The sequence below is a fragment of the Nannospalax galili genome, unplaced genomic scaffold, assembly GCF_000622305.1.
Source record: "Nannospalax galili isolate Female #2095 unplaced genomic scaffold, S.galili_v1.0 scaffold599, whole genome shotgun sequence".
NCBI classification, from domain to species: domain Eukaryota; kingdom Metazoa; phylum Chordata; class Mammalia; order Rodentia; family Spalacidae; genus Nannospalax; species Nannospalax galili.
The window spans coordinates 868,328-886,250 of NW_008343079.1; the positions used below are offsets into that span (position 1 = coordinate 868,328).

General features: G+C 39.3%; 1 protein-coding gene across 6 annotated transcripts in view; it reads right to left on the minus strand.

Annotated features, from left to right (window-relative positions):
* Atp13a4 (ATPase 13A4) overlaps positions 1–17,923 on the minus strand; it is a 129,047-nt gene that overhangs the window by 41,296 nt on the left and 69,828 nt on the right. For 5 of the 6 annotated variants that reach the window (XM_008839022.1, XM_008839026.1, XM_008839024.1 and 2 more), the window contains 6 exons: positions 12,007–12,141; positions 9,477–9,647; positions 8,094–8,251; positions 7,323–7,511; positions 5,014–5,075; positions 307–457 (listed from right to left, as the gene is read on the minus strand). In XM_008839022.1, the coding sequence (XP_008837244.1) occupies positions 307–457; positions 5,014–5,075; positions 7,323–7,511; positions 8,094–8,251; positions 9,477–9,647; positions 12,007–12,141 (866 nt within the window). The remainder of the gene's footprint in view (positions 1–306; positions 458–5,013; positions 5,076–7,322; positions 7,512–8,093; positions 8,252–9,476; positions 9,648–12,006; positions 12,142–17,923) is intronic. The other variant, XM_008839023.1, reaches the window with a different exon arrangement.

A 17,923-nucleotide genomic window follows, 5' to 3' on the forward strand; every position in this document is an offset into this window, starting at 1 on the left:
CAGGAAATAATTATATAAAAATTATAATTATATTGACAAGTATTGAACTTAAAATAGGTGCCAGATACTATTGAACTTACAACCATACCAAGGATTTTTATCATGCCATTTAATTTAATACCTCAAACCTACAGTATAAACACTATTATTATCTGCAATACAGATCAGAAAGCCAGGCTTAGACTAGTTTGCCCTTTATATCATGCCAGAAACCACACATTTTAAAGTATTAAAAGGCTGTGATAAAGCTTGTGTCATGCTGGCATTAAAGAAACCTGTTGGGTTCTCTGAAGGGCAGAGACCTACCCATTTGGTTGCTTCAAACATTTTGAGGTCCAGAGGGTCTCCCTGGATGGTCCCATCAAGAAGAATCAGAGAGTGGCAGCTGGCCATAGCTGCACACAGTGGGCCTTGGGGCAGAGCCTTGCCTGAGGCAAAGCTGTGGATGGTCTGGAAGCTGAGAGAGAAAAAGGAGTCCATCTCATCCCCTATGCCAAAAATGGAGTTTCTTAGAGGTGAAGATCTTCGATCTAATATTCATTGTTGGATTATTCTCCAATCCCCATGAGATAACATTAACTTGCATTCCTCTTGAGGTATGTTCACTAACAGAAAGGTCTCGAGGCTCTTTGAAGTTCTTTTTAAAACATCTTAAAATTTTATTTATTTTTATTTGCATGAGTGTTTTGCCTGAATGTATATAAGAACACCACAAGTGTGCCTGGTGCCCATGGGGGCCAAAGGAGGGCTTCAGATACCCTGGAAATGGAGTTAGGAATGGTTTCTAGCTGCCACCTGGGTGTTAGGAATTGAACCTAGGTCTTCTGAAGAGCACCCAGTGCTCTTAATCACTGAGACACATCTCCAGCCCCATGCTCTTTTCCCAGCTTTTCCTTATCTCTTCACAGACTGGGAAGTAACTCCAGAAGTCTGGGAGTTACTAGAGATCTCATCCGTAGTTCTAGCTTCTCTATTCCCACACTAGTAACTGGACTTTCGTATCCTTGTGGACAGAATAGACTAGTGAATACTTAGGCCATGTCTAAGGGCACCTCCTTTGATCAGTCTTACAGGGCTAGGTATTATCATATCTGTCTACCAACATATTTGATATTTGGACTACAGTAGACATTCAATAAATACATAAGTAAATAAACGATAAGCTGATTCTTGGAAATTCACAAGTCATAATGGTGAACATTTTTTGTAAAGGATGGTGTATGACTTCTCTTCAACCCTGTCACTTTGCGTCCAAATTGCCCCCTCCCCACTATCCACATGATTTTCTAAGAAAAATTGATCTAAAAATATATGGAAACAAAACTCAAATGTCATATACGAGATTCTTTCACTAATTCAAAGAGGGAGCCATTGAGTTAAGCCATGGCCCCACTAGAGGAATGTGCTCCACAATGCTGATTATCAGTCCCTCCTTAAATGGGCAGCAGTTTTTGTTTTGAAAAACTAATCACATTTGTAACTGAATGACTACAGTTTGCTTTCTGAGAGGACACAAAACTTGCTGCACAGAATTAATCAGATTCTACCTGTTCTCCCTCCTCCCATGTCAACTTCTTTTGGCTTTGTCAATCGGCTTTAGCTGTCACTCCATCTCTTCATGTGTCCTTCCCCTGAGATTAATGGGTCGCTTAGCTGTTCTTCCTACAGCAGTTTCCTCACATCTCTCACCTCCCAGACTGTGTCATAGAAAACTTCATTTTTCACAGTTTGTCTTAAAATATGGTTTCCTGGATCCTATTGCTATTTCTAATGACATAGACTATGCATTTCTTGAAAAACAGTGTTAGATTGCTCCAGCCTTTTGCTTTTGAAAGCATCTATAATGTAAAGTTAACTCACAGTTCCACCATATTTCTTCCTGGCCTTTTTGCATCCAAGCTTCCTTGTGTCACACTAAAGGGTGTCACAAGCTTCTTTGGTGTCACACTAAAGGGTGTCACACTAAACCTCATGGCTTATTGACCCTTTCAGTTATTCTCATTATATGTCAAATGATAAGTCCCCTTAGTGGTTTACAGCATGCCCTGTGGCATTTTAGTAATCATCTAAAAGGAAGAGATCACCAGCAATATTGTTGACATAAAAGCTTAATCTCATACTGCAAAGCACAGCACAGATCAGGAAAAGAAATTTGATTTTGGTGATGGACCCTCTTCATCTGAATTCTGAGAATCCAGACTCTGGATAGCACACAGAGCTCTCTATCATCCCTGTCCTTATATTTTTATTTATATTATTTATTGTTATTTATTATATTTATATTATCTATGGTATATTAGGCTAAAGTAGTCTTCAATGGCTTGAAGTTTCTGGTATATTGGTCAGACCCCTTTTAAGAAGGAAAAGATTTATCAGACCTACAATGAGAAGATATTTAATAACTTACATAACAGGCACTAACTTCTTACCTAAAATAAGATCTATTTTCTTTAATTTCATTCATTCATTATTATTTATTGTATTTACTGTGTGTGTGTGTGTGTGTGTGTGTGTGTGTGTGTGTGTGTGTGTGTGTATGCTGGTACATGTGAAAGCCAAAAGTCCACATCGGTATCTTCCTTGATCACCTTCCACTGAACCTGGAGCTTACCAATTCATGCAGACCGACTGGCCACTAACCTCCAGGGTCCTCCTGTCTTTGCCTCCCTAGCACTGGGATTACAGGTATGTGCTGCTACACTTAGCTTTTATATGGGTGCTGAGAATTAAACTCAGGTCATCATGCTTGCGTGGCAAGTGCTTTACCGGTTAATCCATCTCCCCAGACCCAGTAGATTGATTTTAAAATAATATTTAAGTCATTTGAAGTCCAATAAGATATTTTGGATAGAAGAAAGAGAGGGAGGTGGAAGGAATGGGAGAGAAGAAAAAAGTTCAGGGAGAAAAGGAAGGAGGGAGGTTAAGGAAAGGCCTAATTGATGAATCTGTAACCTAAACCTATTATCAATTGTTTTTACTTAATTGTAATGTCATTTTTAGGAATAGAAAATTTCCAAAGTTTGGTGAGTAACATGGAGTCAATTCCATCAGTAGGACGTTTAAAAAGCAGAATATACTTATTTCCTTTTAGATGGACAAACATTTAGAGTGTGCCTACTATTTGTGCCCCGTGAAATGCTGTGCTATTAGGGACACAAATATAAGTAAGCAAAAGATTCTTCCAAGATACTCAAAATTTGAACAAATTCATATTTTTATAGAATCTAAAGTAGAAAAACACTAATGAACAAGGATTCCAGGTATATATTTAAATCCTCTAGGGAAACTGAAAGGCGCTTTAGAAAGTTTAATGCTTGTTTGCAAGAGGTTTTTTCTGTAAACTGAAGTGGTTAGAGGTACCAGGGTTAATTTTAACCTAGAAAACAGACTTGCCCACAAATAATATTTACCATGACCATTATGGTAAATGACAATACATTAACCATGTATAATTTCCGGTACTGAATGTTGAACACAGAGTTTTGAATGTGCTAGGCAAATGCCCTATAACTGAACTCTATCTCATTTGCATTTTTATTTATTATTAATTATGTATATGTGGAGGAGGTATGCATACCTGTGTGCAGGTGCCTTTAGAGGCCAAAGGTGTCAAATCCCCTGGAGCTAGAGTTATAGGCAGTCATGAGAACTTGATGTGAGTGCTAAGAACTGAACTTAGGTCCTTTACAAGAGGAGGATGCACTCTAAACCACTGAGCCATCTCTCTAGCCCCTGTAGTTCATTTTTAAGACAGCGTCCACTATTCCCAGACTGGCCTTGAACTAGCTCAGCCAAGCCTTGAACCTGCAGACCTCCTGCCTCCTGAATAGCTGAAGTTGCAAGTTGGTGTCCTCACACCTAGCCTAAAAATCTTTTATGGATAAGACTGTCATCTACATAATACCAGAACTACAATCAGCCCTTTATGTATGACATGCTTTGTGCCTTGGGTTTAAGTGTTTGAAGGAAATGCTTTCACTTTCAAACACAACATCCAGCATTGCCAGTTGACCCACATTTCAAGTTTTGATGCCACTGGAGGTAGTACTGGGGAGGGAAAACAAACGTTGAAACAAAGTCAGACATGGCCACAAGAGGGCTGAGGTGGGGGCAGAGAATTGAAAATCTGAGACACCAAAATGAATCTTTTTGGTGATGGAGAGCTGGCTCAGCAGTTAAGAGAACTGGCCTTTATTGCAGAGGGCCATGATTCAATTTCTAACACCCACACGGCAGCTCACAACTGTCCTTAGCTCCAGTTCCATTGGATCCAATGTTCTCTCCTAACCTCTGCAGGCACTGTACACATGTGGTACACTTACATATATACATACAATGTACACATACACATTAAATAATAATTATTTTAAAAAATAATCGTTTCTAGGTCGGGCATGGTGGCACACACCTTTAATCCCAGGCTTCTGGAGGCAGAGGCAGGCAGCTCTCTTTGAGTTCAAGGCCAGTCTGGTCTGCATAGAGAATTCCAGGACAGCTGGGGCTACAGGGAGACCCTGTCTCAAAAAAACAAAAAACAACAACAACAAAAAAAAACTTTTCTGTCTAAGCAAAGGAGTTTCTGGCAGTCAGAAAGTAGGATTCTCAGAATCAGAAAACTAAGAACTTGACACTAGTTCAGTTCCAGCACTGTTCCTCTTCCTTCCTCCTAGCACATCAAAAGGCTCTGTTTATATACAGATTGTCACTTCAAGAAGGACAGCATCCTGATGCGCTCTCTGACTCTGGCCATTAACAGGCCTCTAGGCCTAGAGTTCACGGGGTGCCAAACTTCCCCTTACCTGGGTTTGTGAGTGGCATGGAGGTGGGATGGAATGGAGGCTAATATGCATGTTTAGAGAGACCTAGAAGATTCTAAGAAGAGAAATTAAATGACCGGACTTTCGCAATCATTGCTTAGCAAAAATCAAAGTCAAGTGTCTCTGTTAGAAGTCTGGAGAGTAAACATGGGACTCTGGAGAGAAAAATCACAGGTGGTTAGTCAAGGGTACTCACCCATTCCGGGTACAGGGTACGACCCCCCAGAGATCCAAGCCACCTTTCGTCAAGGTGCCTGTCTGAATGAAACAAGCCCTTAGATTACTTGGAAGATCCACTCACCGAGTAGTGAAGGCAAATAAGGTATGTTTTAATAGAAAAACACACATCAAAAGTTATGATCAACATGGGTACTTTTAGAAGGACCACAATAAGGTATCTGGATCCCTAGGCATAAGTTTCAGCAAATTCAAGCATGAAAAGTTTGAACTGGATATAAACTTTTGTGTTCTCTGTGGTAAGAATACAGTATTTTCTTTCACCTCAGAGGATTGGGTTGAATTTTGTATTGGTTACTTTTCTCTTGCAGTGATAAACACCATGTGCAATGCAACTTGGAGAAGAAAGGGTTCATTTCAGTTTACAACTTCCAGATCATAATCTAACATTGAGGAAAGTCAGGCCAGGAACTCAAGGCAGAAATCTGGAGGCAGGAGCTGAAGCAGAGACCATGGAGGAATACTGCTTACTGGCTTGCTCAGCTACTTTTCTTACACAGCCCAGCCCACCTGCTCAGAGATATTACCGCCCACAGTGGGCTGAGCACTCCCATATACAACTAGCCATCAAGAAAACGCCCCACAGACATGCCCATAAGGCCAGTCTGATGGAGACAATTCCTCAACTGAGGTTCCCTCTTCCAAGTGTCTCTACTTTGTGTCAAGCTGACAAAAACTAACCAGTACAAATATCTAAAAATAGATGGAAGTGGTAGAAAAGGCCTTGGTAAGACTTTCAGATCAATACAATGGGTGGATCCCTGTTTTTACAGTAGAAACTAACAGAGAAGAATTTTTGCCTTTGAGCTCTACATGGGAGTAAAGAAATGGTCCACTGTTTGATGTTTTTTGGAGTTTAAAAACAAAAGTATGTGTTGATAATTTTCTCAGTGCAATAAAATGACCAAGAACTCAGGCTAAGTTCAAATACCATCTGTATACTACGAACATTACATATTCCCTCTAAACACCAGATACTAATCACACACAGTTGTTTTGAATATTAAATGAAATAATACAAAGTGATTGGCTTAATACCTAGCCCACAATAAGAGCTGATAATAACGAGACTCAAGTTACTGCTCTTTTTTATTCAAATCTGTGCCACAATGACCTCTTCCGTTGCTGTTTCTATTTTCAAACTCAAAGTATGACATCATGTGGACCATTTTCCTTTATGTTACTGCTCTGTTCATAAAATAACACAGCATGGTGACAGAGCCACATTAGTTTTCTGTTCTTATTATGACGTTCTGATTCTCAACTAATCGTAAAATACAGTTCTTATTTCATTAATTCTATAAGCCCTCAATGTGCTATTTAATGGATACAGAGCTCCCATTTGGGAAAATGAAGAAATTTCTCAAGATGGATGGTGGTGACAGCCACAGAACTCTGAAAAGGTACTTGATGGCCGTGCACTAGAAACTTAAAAATGATGGAAATGGTGAATTGTATCTTATTTTTGTTTCAAACGCCCCTAAAAAATTAAAGACAAAGGAAAAAACAATGACCTCTAATAGGTCCCCATTGGTTAAAATTTACTTTAAAAATTTACTTTGACATTCAAGATTCACGAGCACCCATTTTTAATACTAGCATCTTGCTTGTGTCCAAACCATTCTGTCTGGCTCCCTTTATCCCCTTCCTGTCTATCCTCTGACAACCCATCTGTACCCCAGCTTATTGTGTACAGACTAAACGCACTCAAGAAAAAGTAGAGTGAGAGATTGATAGGGAAGGACTGGCAAATAACCAGGAATAGTTTTAAGCAATAACCTCTGATGGAACATAGAGCAAGGCTTTGCTATGTGACTGTATTATAATAAAAAATCTCATGTTAACACATAGTTTAATAAGCTGTTTCTTTTTTATTCATTCTGTAATTCAATAAATACTGAGTATTGAATCAATTGCCAGGCAATGTTCTAAGCATTAGAGATATGGAAGTGGACACAGTAAACTACTTAAAATTTGCTTTTGGCTTTTCTGAGGGGGATTAACTACATAGAGCAGAAAGCTATTTCAATCCATTGCTTCAAATATCAAAGCTGAAAGGACCCTAAAAGACTCATGAATTCAGGTCCTACACCTTGTTCTTGAGTGCCCAGAATCAGAAAGTTTAAGTTTCCGAGGTCACACATCCAACCACAAATGAGATGAAATCAAGTACTTATGGCCTGTTCTTTCTGCCTCACTAACAGGAAAAGCATCTATTCTTGATGGTGGTGATAAATGGCCCTGAGAGTGAAGATGAAGCACACCTACCTTATCAAAGCAAACAAGGTTTAGTTGTCCACATACATTGATCCTCTGAGGGCTAATGCAGAAGATACCTCTCTTTTTCAGCCTCCTCTGGGCATAGATAATGCCTGTGGTCAGAGCAGCGGGGAGGGCAGGAGGGACTGCAATAGTGATGACATCAAGGGCTTTCCTTACCACCTCCTCAAGAGGTTCCTGGAAGAAAATCAGTCTTTACCATTAGAACTAAAACATCGGTGAACAGCTTCATTCATGAGGCTTTTTCCTTCTCTGATTACTTCTGAGAAAGGTATCGATGAGTCAAAAGGTACGACCATGCTTATGTCTCTTGGTGTCTTTTTTCCAAAGAGCAAGGAGAACACCTGAAATTGACCCACTGCCACCAGAGATGTACGACTTCATCATGACCTTGCCGACACTGGCCATCTGATTTCATTTAAAGTTGTCCATTTCAAATACCACCTTAGTAAAGTATTTCACAGTTCAAACTGAATATGAAAAAATCATGTAAACCTTGAGGAAGCGTGCAAGAATAGAATCAGGTTGACATCTCAAGAAACAAATTGTTCTCCCACTGTTCCTCAAGATCTGATTGCTATCACAGAGCTGAGCAATCGACTGCACATACAGGGAGCTGGATGCCTGTACACAGCCTCAGTGTTTGGCCTTCTTTCCCAATTCTGTTTAGAAAACATGTCCTTGAATAAGGTCAATACATAGAAAATAAAATGTATAGAGGAGAGTGAGTATGTGTGTAAGTGAGACAAGGCACCTTACCCCACTCAGCACATAGACACACAGACTGTAGATCATGCCAATGGTGGCTGTCCCTACAAAGCACAGGAGGAACCTGATGGCATCTCTGTAGAGTTTGAAATTCATGGGCTTGGGATAAAGAATGGATCTCACGAGGTCCCCCTTTGCAGTGTTGAATCCTGAAAAGACAAACAACGCATGCTGCTTTTTCAGGATGACAAACCCTACTGTGGATGCTCTTTTAAACATCTACATTGTCTTGGTTTTCTCTAGAGAACCTAAACAGTGCTTAAACCCAAAGACAAGAGCATGATAATTGGGGCAATACATAATGCTAGGGTAGAAACACATTACCTACTTCAGAGCGTGCCTTCTTCCCCTCTACTTCCAATTTCAGTACATACCAAAGGTATGAAACCATACCTGGGGCACAGCACAGTTTTTCCAAGCACAACGTAACTTTTTTGTTTTGTTGTTCTTTTTGGGTCTCCCTGTAGCCCCAGCTGTCCTGGAACTCACTATGTAGGCCAGGATGGCCTTGAACAACTCACAGAGATCCGCCTGCCTCTGCCTCCCAAGGGCTGGGATTAAAGGCATGCGCCACCACGCCCAGCACACAACATAACTTTTTAAAAAGTGATTCATGGTGTGCACACACACATACATGAATCCCTCACTTGAATTAAAATCAAGTGATCATCCCTAAACACATGTATACATGAGAAATACTAAATGGACTCAGTAAGTTGCACACACGCATATATATATATACACAAACATATGTATACATATATACGAATATATAACAACAATAATTAAAATAAAGTCACAAAATAGAGTGAGAGGGGACGTGGGAGGAGTTGAATGGTAGAGAGAAGGCGGAAATTATTAAATACAGTACTCATGTATGAAATTCTCAAAAAAAATTAAAAAATTGAACTATAAAAAAGTTTAAGTATCCCAGTAAATACGGACAGGCTCAGTTTTCTAAAACTCTTCACTTCAAGTTTTCTAGCACAGCACCTTGGGATTCCAATCAGAAGAGCTGAACTTTAGGGCTAACTTTGTCAGTTACTGGTGTATTACTCTTTAACAGCTCACTTGACTTGTGTGACTTCAGAATCTTCTTGTACACAACAAGGGCAGTAAACATCTTTGTTCTACTGCCTTGATGTCTGGAAAGACTATAAATGACACAACATGAAAATAATAATTATTATAATCTGTGTACTGTTTTAATAAAATGCATATGCCATCCTTCAATCAGCTACTCAGCATTTAAAATATACAGATTTACATATATTTGGTTTGCTATTGAAAGACTGATCCCTACATAACAAACAAGGCACTAGACACTGAGCAGAAATGTGTCATTGAAAACAGCCCACAAGAGGATATGCCAACCTGTCTGAAGAACCACGGCTCTCACAGCCCCAGAACTGGTTGCCTTGGCCTGAATGACCTCTGTTCCACAGAAGAGGACGTGTTGTCTGGGATCTGCTTCACATTGCATCTTCCAGGGTGCAGAGCTATCCATCGGGGATAATGGAGTTTTAGTGACTGGAATACTTTCTCCTATAGGAAACAAGCATCTGTCTCATTTTATGAAGTAGCATGCCTCATTCATGTAAAGCATGCTTGCACTCACTCATCACACCACAGACATTCACCAGGAGCCTACCATAGGGCAAAGGCAGCCCAGATATTGAAAACACAAGATAAGCATAGTTCTTGTTGAGAACTCTGTAGTTTAGAGGAGGAGAGAGACATGTAAACAAATAAGTAAACTGTCATATGATAAATACTACAAGTGCTGCACATTAAACATAGGCATTCAAATGGGTTGGAAGCAGCCATTAAAGGAACAGCAAGCTGTGTGGTATGAAGTGTAGAGTGTGAGGAGTAAGGAGCCATAAGGGCTATGCAGCTGCTAAGATACAGAGAACTCAAAGCGTGACATAGTTTAGTGTTTACATATTTTCCTGTAGGCACTGGTGGCAGACAGAGGCAGGGGGACATTTAACTGCTTTAGTCAGTAGAGTGATATCACATTTTTATGTAAGCGAGAACACTCTGCCCATGGTACAGGGATGAGTTGAAGTCTTGTGAAGTTGGAAGGTGGACATCCAGCTGGGAAGTAATCACAAGAGTCCCAGCCGGAGGAGATGAGGGCTGAACTACAGCAGTTGAAGGGGAATAGAAAGGAAGTATTGAATTCATGAAATAAGGAAGATGTTACAAAACAAGGGAACTTTTATATTGGTAGGTCATAGAGACAGAAGACTTTATAACAGCTTCCTGCTTCCAGGCTTGGAGACTAAGCAGATGATGATGATGGTCATCACAGAGGTTCTGAGAGGAGCAGAAACTGCCTTTGGGCCACTGTGAGCTGGAACTATCTGTAGAACAACCACCTTGATGCCTTGTATGCAATTTGACAATTATTTGGACCTGGAGCTCAGATAAAGGTCTTGACTAGGGATATCTAGGCAGAATTCACCAGCTTATAAATGGTAATTAAAACCACAGAGAGACAGAGAGATTATTTAAGAATCAAACCAAGAATGAGAAGAAAGGACAAGAATACAACCCTAAACAGTGCCAACAATTAAGGGAACATGGGAAGAGAAGCTAGGAATCTGAATGGGTGTGGCCAGTGCTAGAAGCCCCTGGAGAGAACATGGTTTTAGAAAGTCAGAGAGTGTTCAGAAGCAGTGATGAGAATAGTCAATAGAGAAATCAATAAGATGGGACAGCTAAGGAACGATTGGATCTGGCACTTGAGACATTGGCAACTTGTGCCAATATGGTGGAAGGATCACACTTCAGTGAGCTGAAGAACTAACACAAGATAGAGTTGAAGCTATAAAAGCAACTACAGACAGTTCTGGGGAGCAAGAGCTCAGAGCCTCAGCAAGTCTGCATGGAGCAGGCAGTGTGAAATCAGTCACGTTATGGTGGGCAAGCGCTACTTTCATTAAGAAAATACGTGATATTACAAAAGTCCTAGAGTTGATGGGTTTTTACGAATCTGTGGATTCTTGAAGGAATTAAACCTCACCTATCGTGATCACCACCCACTTTAGCTATAAGTTCACACAGGAGGGAGATGTATTTCTTGTCCATTTCATGCCTTTCTACTCTGTTTGGGAGAATGGGTTTGCTGTAGACTTTAACAGGAACCACAATCCTTTACTGCACTTTTGTGGCTTCCCAGTTCATCCCTGAAAAGACATTATGATTCTTCTTTCTCTTACAGAAATGCTGGTACAACATCTCTTTATTATGCTGCCTAAATGAAAAATCAAAACAGGTGCAAGCTAGAGGAAGTCGTTTCTCTCTGGATCTCAGTTCCTGAGACTATGAGATAGCTTGATCTCTAAGGCATGCAATCAAAAAATGAAATACCGTCAATCCAGAATTCCCAGGGTATATTTGGAAGTAGCAGATTTTCCAAATTTTGCATCATGAACTTTTTAAGATCTTAAACCAAGTTACAAAGACCTTGCACTTAGCCTTGTGAGTTTCAGGATGCTGTTGATGGCTTTCAGTCCCTCCAAGTTTATCAGAATAAATATTTTATGTAAGTGTGCTCAGGAAAAGACGCAATTTTGAAAGATCTAACAATCCCTACAATCATTTGACGTAAAATGAGAAGTTTGTCATAATCTTTTGTTCAAGGGAGAAATGCTAAACATTCAAAAAGTAATGATTCCATTGACTTAAGTACACAGAAAGCAACTTTAGTTTGAACTGTTAGATCCAACCACAGCAGAAATAAGCAAGTGTTTCAGAATCAGGAAGGTCAGATAGCAGCCCATATCTTGCAGAGTGCAAGACTGTCATTCAGGTAGAGGAAGAGCCAGCCAAGACTGTGTAATGTAGATCCTGAGACAGCCCACCAGAGGCTGGAGCTGTGGAGCTAGAGCCATACCTGTCAGCATGCCTTCATCTACCACACAGCTGCCATCAATCAGAATGGCATCACATGGCATTTGCACTCTGCTGCCTGTCAAAATTAATAAATCTCCAGGTACGAGGAAGTGTGATTCCAACTCTTGGACTCCAGCTGAAAGTGTGAGCAGACAGTCAGGTTATGTTCCCACAAAAGCAGCCAATGTCTCTACATTAGAGGTTAATTGAAAACCAACTAAAGCCTGTAAAACAGGAAGCTAGGCTTCAATAGTGATTCAAAATCGAAAAACAAAAAGAAGAAAAATCATAAATTTCTTCAAATAAAAACCTTAGAGTGGCAAAGATTTATAAGCCAAGAAAAAAAAAAGCTTGTGACAAATTCAGAAAACATATTTGAAACGTACAGACAAAATATTAATATTCCTCATAGAGAAATAAGTTTTAAGAAAGAGATGTGTGACAACTGTAAAATAAATTGCTAGGCATTACCAGGTCATATACATACGTTGTGCATTAACTATCTGAAAAGCTGCTTATTTTTACTCATTTCTTCTTTCCTTCCTTCCTGGCTTCCTAGTTTCCCTGACTGCTTCCTTTCTTTATTGAATTCTGAAGGAGCATAGAGCTGAGCAAGATAACTATCCCGATGGTTGGTTTGAATTGCCAGCTTGACACATTCTGGAACCTGTGAAGGGAGTCTCAGTAAGGGACTGCCTACATTTTGCCTAACCTGTGGGCAGTTGGGTTAACTGAGGTGAGAAGACCCTCCTTGAATGTGGGTGGCATCACATCATAGGCTGGGCTGAGTGAGTGGGAGGGGGTAGCTGAGCACCAGCACACATGCATGCGTGAATTCATTGTGCTCTGCTCTTGGCTGTGAATGTGGCATGACCAGCTGTATCCAGTTCCTGCTGTCTTCACTCCCCTCCAATGATGTACCCTGAACTGTGAGCCAAATAAACTGTTTCTCCCTTAAGTTGCTTTTGTCACAGCCACAGGAAATAAAATTAAGATGGCACCTCTGTGGGTGTCTAGGGAGGTAGAATGAAGGCTGTTGGGGGTGTTGGAATCTAGGTGGTTTGGAAGATTGTGTTCATGGCCTCGGTCCTGACAAGCAGAGCCCAAGTAAGAGACACAGAGCCACAGTGGCAGTGGCCTGCTGTGAGATGCCTGGGTCCATGCAGGTGGGAAAGGTGTTGACATAGGAGTGAGTGAGGCTTGGCATAGTGGAAGCATCAGCAGCGATGGAAGATCAGTTACCTCCAGGCTGGCTGATATGGTAAGCAGATTCACTGAAGTCAGTGAGAACCAGGCTTCTCATAGCATAGAGTTCCATGTACAGAAAGAGATAAACCTTTCAAGGATCCCAGGGCTTAGAGTTGGAGGTATTATACAGTACTAAAGTGATAACCATATAGTATGTAAGTATATGAGACTATATTCACGTTTAATATGGCTGCTGGTCTATTTGTTTTTACATATATTCTCTAATTCTTTCCTCTGAGATAGCATAAGAGCCCTGAAGCCCTTGTGATAAGTGCACTGTATACCCAAATTTTGGTTTCTCAACTCCATAACACCCCCCTCTCAAAAAAATGAAGATTTCCTAAAGAAACAGCTGGTCACAAGTCTGGGCCAAGAAAAGTAGGGCATCAACTGGGAAACATGTGTCATTAAGTAAGGAAATGTTCAGAGAATGATGCACATATAAAAGGAAGCTATCAAAGCCAGCATAGGGGCTTCGCTGCCTAAGCCTGCAAAAATTTTAGCAAAGTAAATGAAAAAATGATTTCACTAAGAAAATAAAAAAATAAAAGATTTCATTAAGAAAAATATTTTTAATGATTTCATTAAGAAAAAAATAAATAAAAAATGATTTCACTAAGAAAAAATAAAAAATAAAAAATGATATTATTAAGAAAAAATTAAAAAATTATTTAAGAAAAAATTAACAAAGTAAATAATAATGAAGCCATTATATCAATATAGCCATTGTAAAGACAAGGCTTCATAATCCATAATAACATAGGTTGGTGGGCAAATAAATGAGAAGAAAAATATACTTCCCTTGCAACAAAATGGCAATTAAATAATTTAAAGGTCAAATTAGAAAATCAAGATTTATCAAGTATAAAAGTAATAATTTAGTTAAGAAACACCAGAGGGTACTAAAACTAGTGGGCAAAAAATTTGATGAACATAATCTATGTAGTCTCAAACTATTTTTCAACAAGATAACTATTAATTACAGAGGGGAAAGGATCAAATTTATAAAGGAAAAACCTGGCAGACACCATTTAGTTAAGTAATCCAAGTTAATATCACCAAGAATAGAACAAATTTAGATTACGTACAATGAAAGCAATGAAAACACACACACCATCATGTCTGTGGTTTATCGGGAACAACAGCAAAGCATAACTAAAATTTAACAGTGAGAAAACAGCAGGCAAATCCAAACTTAGGGACATTTTTACAAAATAACCAGAGTGGGAAAACCAAGGTCATGGAAGAAACAATTGAAAAATGGTAAAGAAACAGCAAACACCACCATCGTGCGATCCTGGATCCCTTCCCTAGGAGGAACATTACTGAGAAGGCATGAGTAAGACTTCACCAGGAATTGTTAGCACGTGTCAGTAACAGCTTCCTGGTTACACTGTGGTTTGCTCAGGAAAATGTCCTAATCTGTATGTAATTACTGTATCCACGGTAAATTTTGTGGAAATCATGTTTTTCTTTTTTGTGTGTATGTATGTATGGTGTGCATATATTTGTGCATATGTGTTTGTATTCCTATGGATGGATACATGTGCATATGTGTATGTGTGTATGCACAGGCCTAAAGTTGATATCAAGTGTCTTTCTTCATTACTCTTAACTGTTTATTGAGGCAGGGTTTCTTGATGAATCCAGAGCTCTCAGATTCTGAGTAGTCTGAGTAGCCAGCTTGCCCCAGGGATCCTGTCTCTTCCTCCTGAGTGCTGGACTTACGGGTAGCTGCCCAGGTGCCCAGCTTTTATGTGGATTCTGAAGATATGAACACCAGCTCTCACACTTGTGTGGCAAGCACTTTATACACTGAGGTATCTCCCCAGCTCAAGCAATCTATTCTTAAGTAATTCTGGAAAAAAGTATTTGATCTACTCTTGCAACTTTTCTGCACATTTTAAATTACTTAGTAAAAAGAAGGGGGGTGACAAATATACATACATGAGGTAACACTGTTCATCTCTCTGACGAGAATAATAAGTAATTTGCCAGCATATTCTGTTAGCAAGGCTGTGAGGAATCAGGCACTCACCCATTTCTAATCTAAATGCAAACTGGCACAATCTCTCCTGAAAGAAGTTTGGCAGTATTTATCTAGAAAAGTACACATGCATTTATTCTCTAGTAATTCTGATGCTCAAAATCTATACCAAAGATACACTGATGAAAAGCTTTCTAAATCATTTTTATAGCACTATTTATAAGAGTAAGAGACAAAAAATATTCAACAGAGGATCAACTGAATTAACAATGGTTTCTCCAGATGAGAGGTCTACGCACTGACACAGGAATGAGAAATATATGTATACGCTGCTATAAAATGGTCCCTAGAAACACAAGTGTGTGAAATACACACTACAGGAAATAGAGTCAAATGTTTGGCATGCCCTTGTTTAATCTAAAAGATTATTGCAGTTTAAGTAGGCACCCTATTTTGTATGGCTAGTACACAACTATTACCCTATTTGTAACTTGTTTATACTATAGATTTAAGAATAAATAAAAAACTAACAAAAGTGATTATCATGGAGAAAATGAAGACACAAAGAGGAAAGGAGAGGGAAAGAAGCCAGACTCCTCTGGATATCTTCCATCTTGTTTTCACTTTTAAACCAGGTAGATGCTTTTCAGAATATCTGGGTAAAATGAAACAAAAATAAATTTAAAACACTAACCCTAAAATTCTAATGCAAATCAGTGAAATGAACCAACTAAATTGTTGGCATAACCATGCACAGAATTATTCTGGCTGACATTAAAGCACAATTTATTAAAGTAATTTATATATAGAGCTCCACATTTCTAAGAAGATGTCACACCTAGGGGTAAAGAACATTTAAAAAGTGTAAGTTGTTCAAAGAACCAGCCCTTAGACTCATTCATTCATTGTATTGTTTTTCTTTGTTTCTATTTCATTCATTTCTGCTCTGATTTTTGTTATGTCTCCTCTTCTTCTGGGTTTTGGCTTCATTTGTTGTTGCCTTTCAAGTGTCTTGAGTTGCAAAGTTAAGTCATTTATTTGTGTTCTTTTTTTTTAATGTAGACACTTAGACTTACTTCCCTCTTAGAACTGCTTTTAAAGTGTCCCAGAAGTTTTGTTGTGTTGTATTGTCCTTTTCATTTAGTGCCAGGAATATTTTTATTTCTTTCTTAATTTCTCCTTTGATCCATTCATCATTCAAAGCAAAGAGATTGAGTCTGCAGAATGCTGGTCCTTGGACAGGACTTCTATATTAACCTTCACCAACCCAGGGCTCAGGGACCATGGAGGAAGAGTGGGCAGAAAGACTGCATGACCATATAGAAACAGAGTCCTACGAGCTCCTGGGAACCTGCTCATAGGATTCTATGGCAATGGTGTCAGCATACGCAAGTTCAATGCAAACTCAAGCAGACAATCACCCAGCATAGAACTGGAGAAATGAACATCAAACCCCAATCTTAGCTGAAGAAATATTGACAGCTGATTACTGCTAGGCGAGGAAGAGCTGGTCTTCCTAAAACAAGGGACTCTAGATGGGCTGACTAGACCTCAGTGGATGGACTTGCACTGAGGAACGTCTGGGGACACTGACTTGACACAGTGAGCCTTAACACAGATGACAGACTATATGGGGTCCAGTGCGGGGGGATGGGAGGGTGCCAGTGGGGGCAGGGTATAAAGATGATTAAGATTGTTTGAGATGCTCTGTATGAAATACACAAAAATTCAATAAAAACAAATTTTTAAAAAAAGAAAAGTGAAAACATCCACCCTTTGAAAGATGCTGTGAAGAGATTGAGACTGGCTGAAAGAAAATGTCTGATATAAGACTGAAAATTTAATTACAAAAAAGTTGGCAAAAGATTTGAACAGATACTTCAAAAATGACATACAAGTCACAAATAAACCCTTGAAAAGATGCCCAAGGCCATTAGTCATTAAAGAAATGAAAATGAGATACTCCACAAATGAAAGCCACTAAAACAATAGGTTGACGATACCAAGCATGGGCAAGAATACAGACAACTGAGACTGCCATGTGCAGCTGGTGGGAGTGCAAGTCATCAGCCACTTTGGAAAACAATCTGTCAGCTTCTGAAAATGTTAAGCACCTGTCTACCATAGAGTCAACTACTCTACAACTGAATAGTTGCTCACAGGAATAAGGGAGCATGGCTATTAAAAGACCTATCTCTACAGGTTCATGGCAGGAAGATTTGCAATTTAAAAATGTGGTAACCCAAATATCAGTGGTGAATGGATAAGCAAATGTACACCCACCTGATGGGGTGCTTTGAGAAATAAAAAGGAATATACTATTAATGCTCTTAACAAAATGAGTAAGTCTTAAAATAATCACGAACTTTGCTCTCCCTCTGCCAAATTAATCCAAAGTATATTATAAAAGGCAAAAATCACATACAATAGCATTTATGCACAATTCTAAATAGAGATGTTAATCTGGCAACAGAAAGCAGAAAAACAACTGTTTGTGTATGAGGGGGGCAAAGGAGGAGGAAGGACCACAAGCAGACTCTAGACAGCCGTTGAGGATGCTAACTAGTATCATAATCGCAGTGATGCTTTTATGAGTGTGCAAATGTGCACATATATCAAAACTTATCAAATTGCGTACTATAGATATATTTAGCTCATCATGTTAATTCAGCTTCAATAGAGT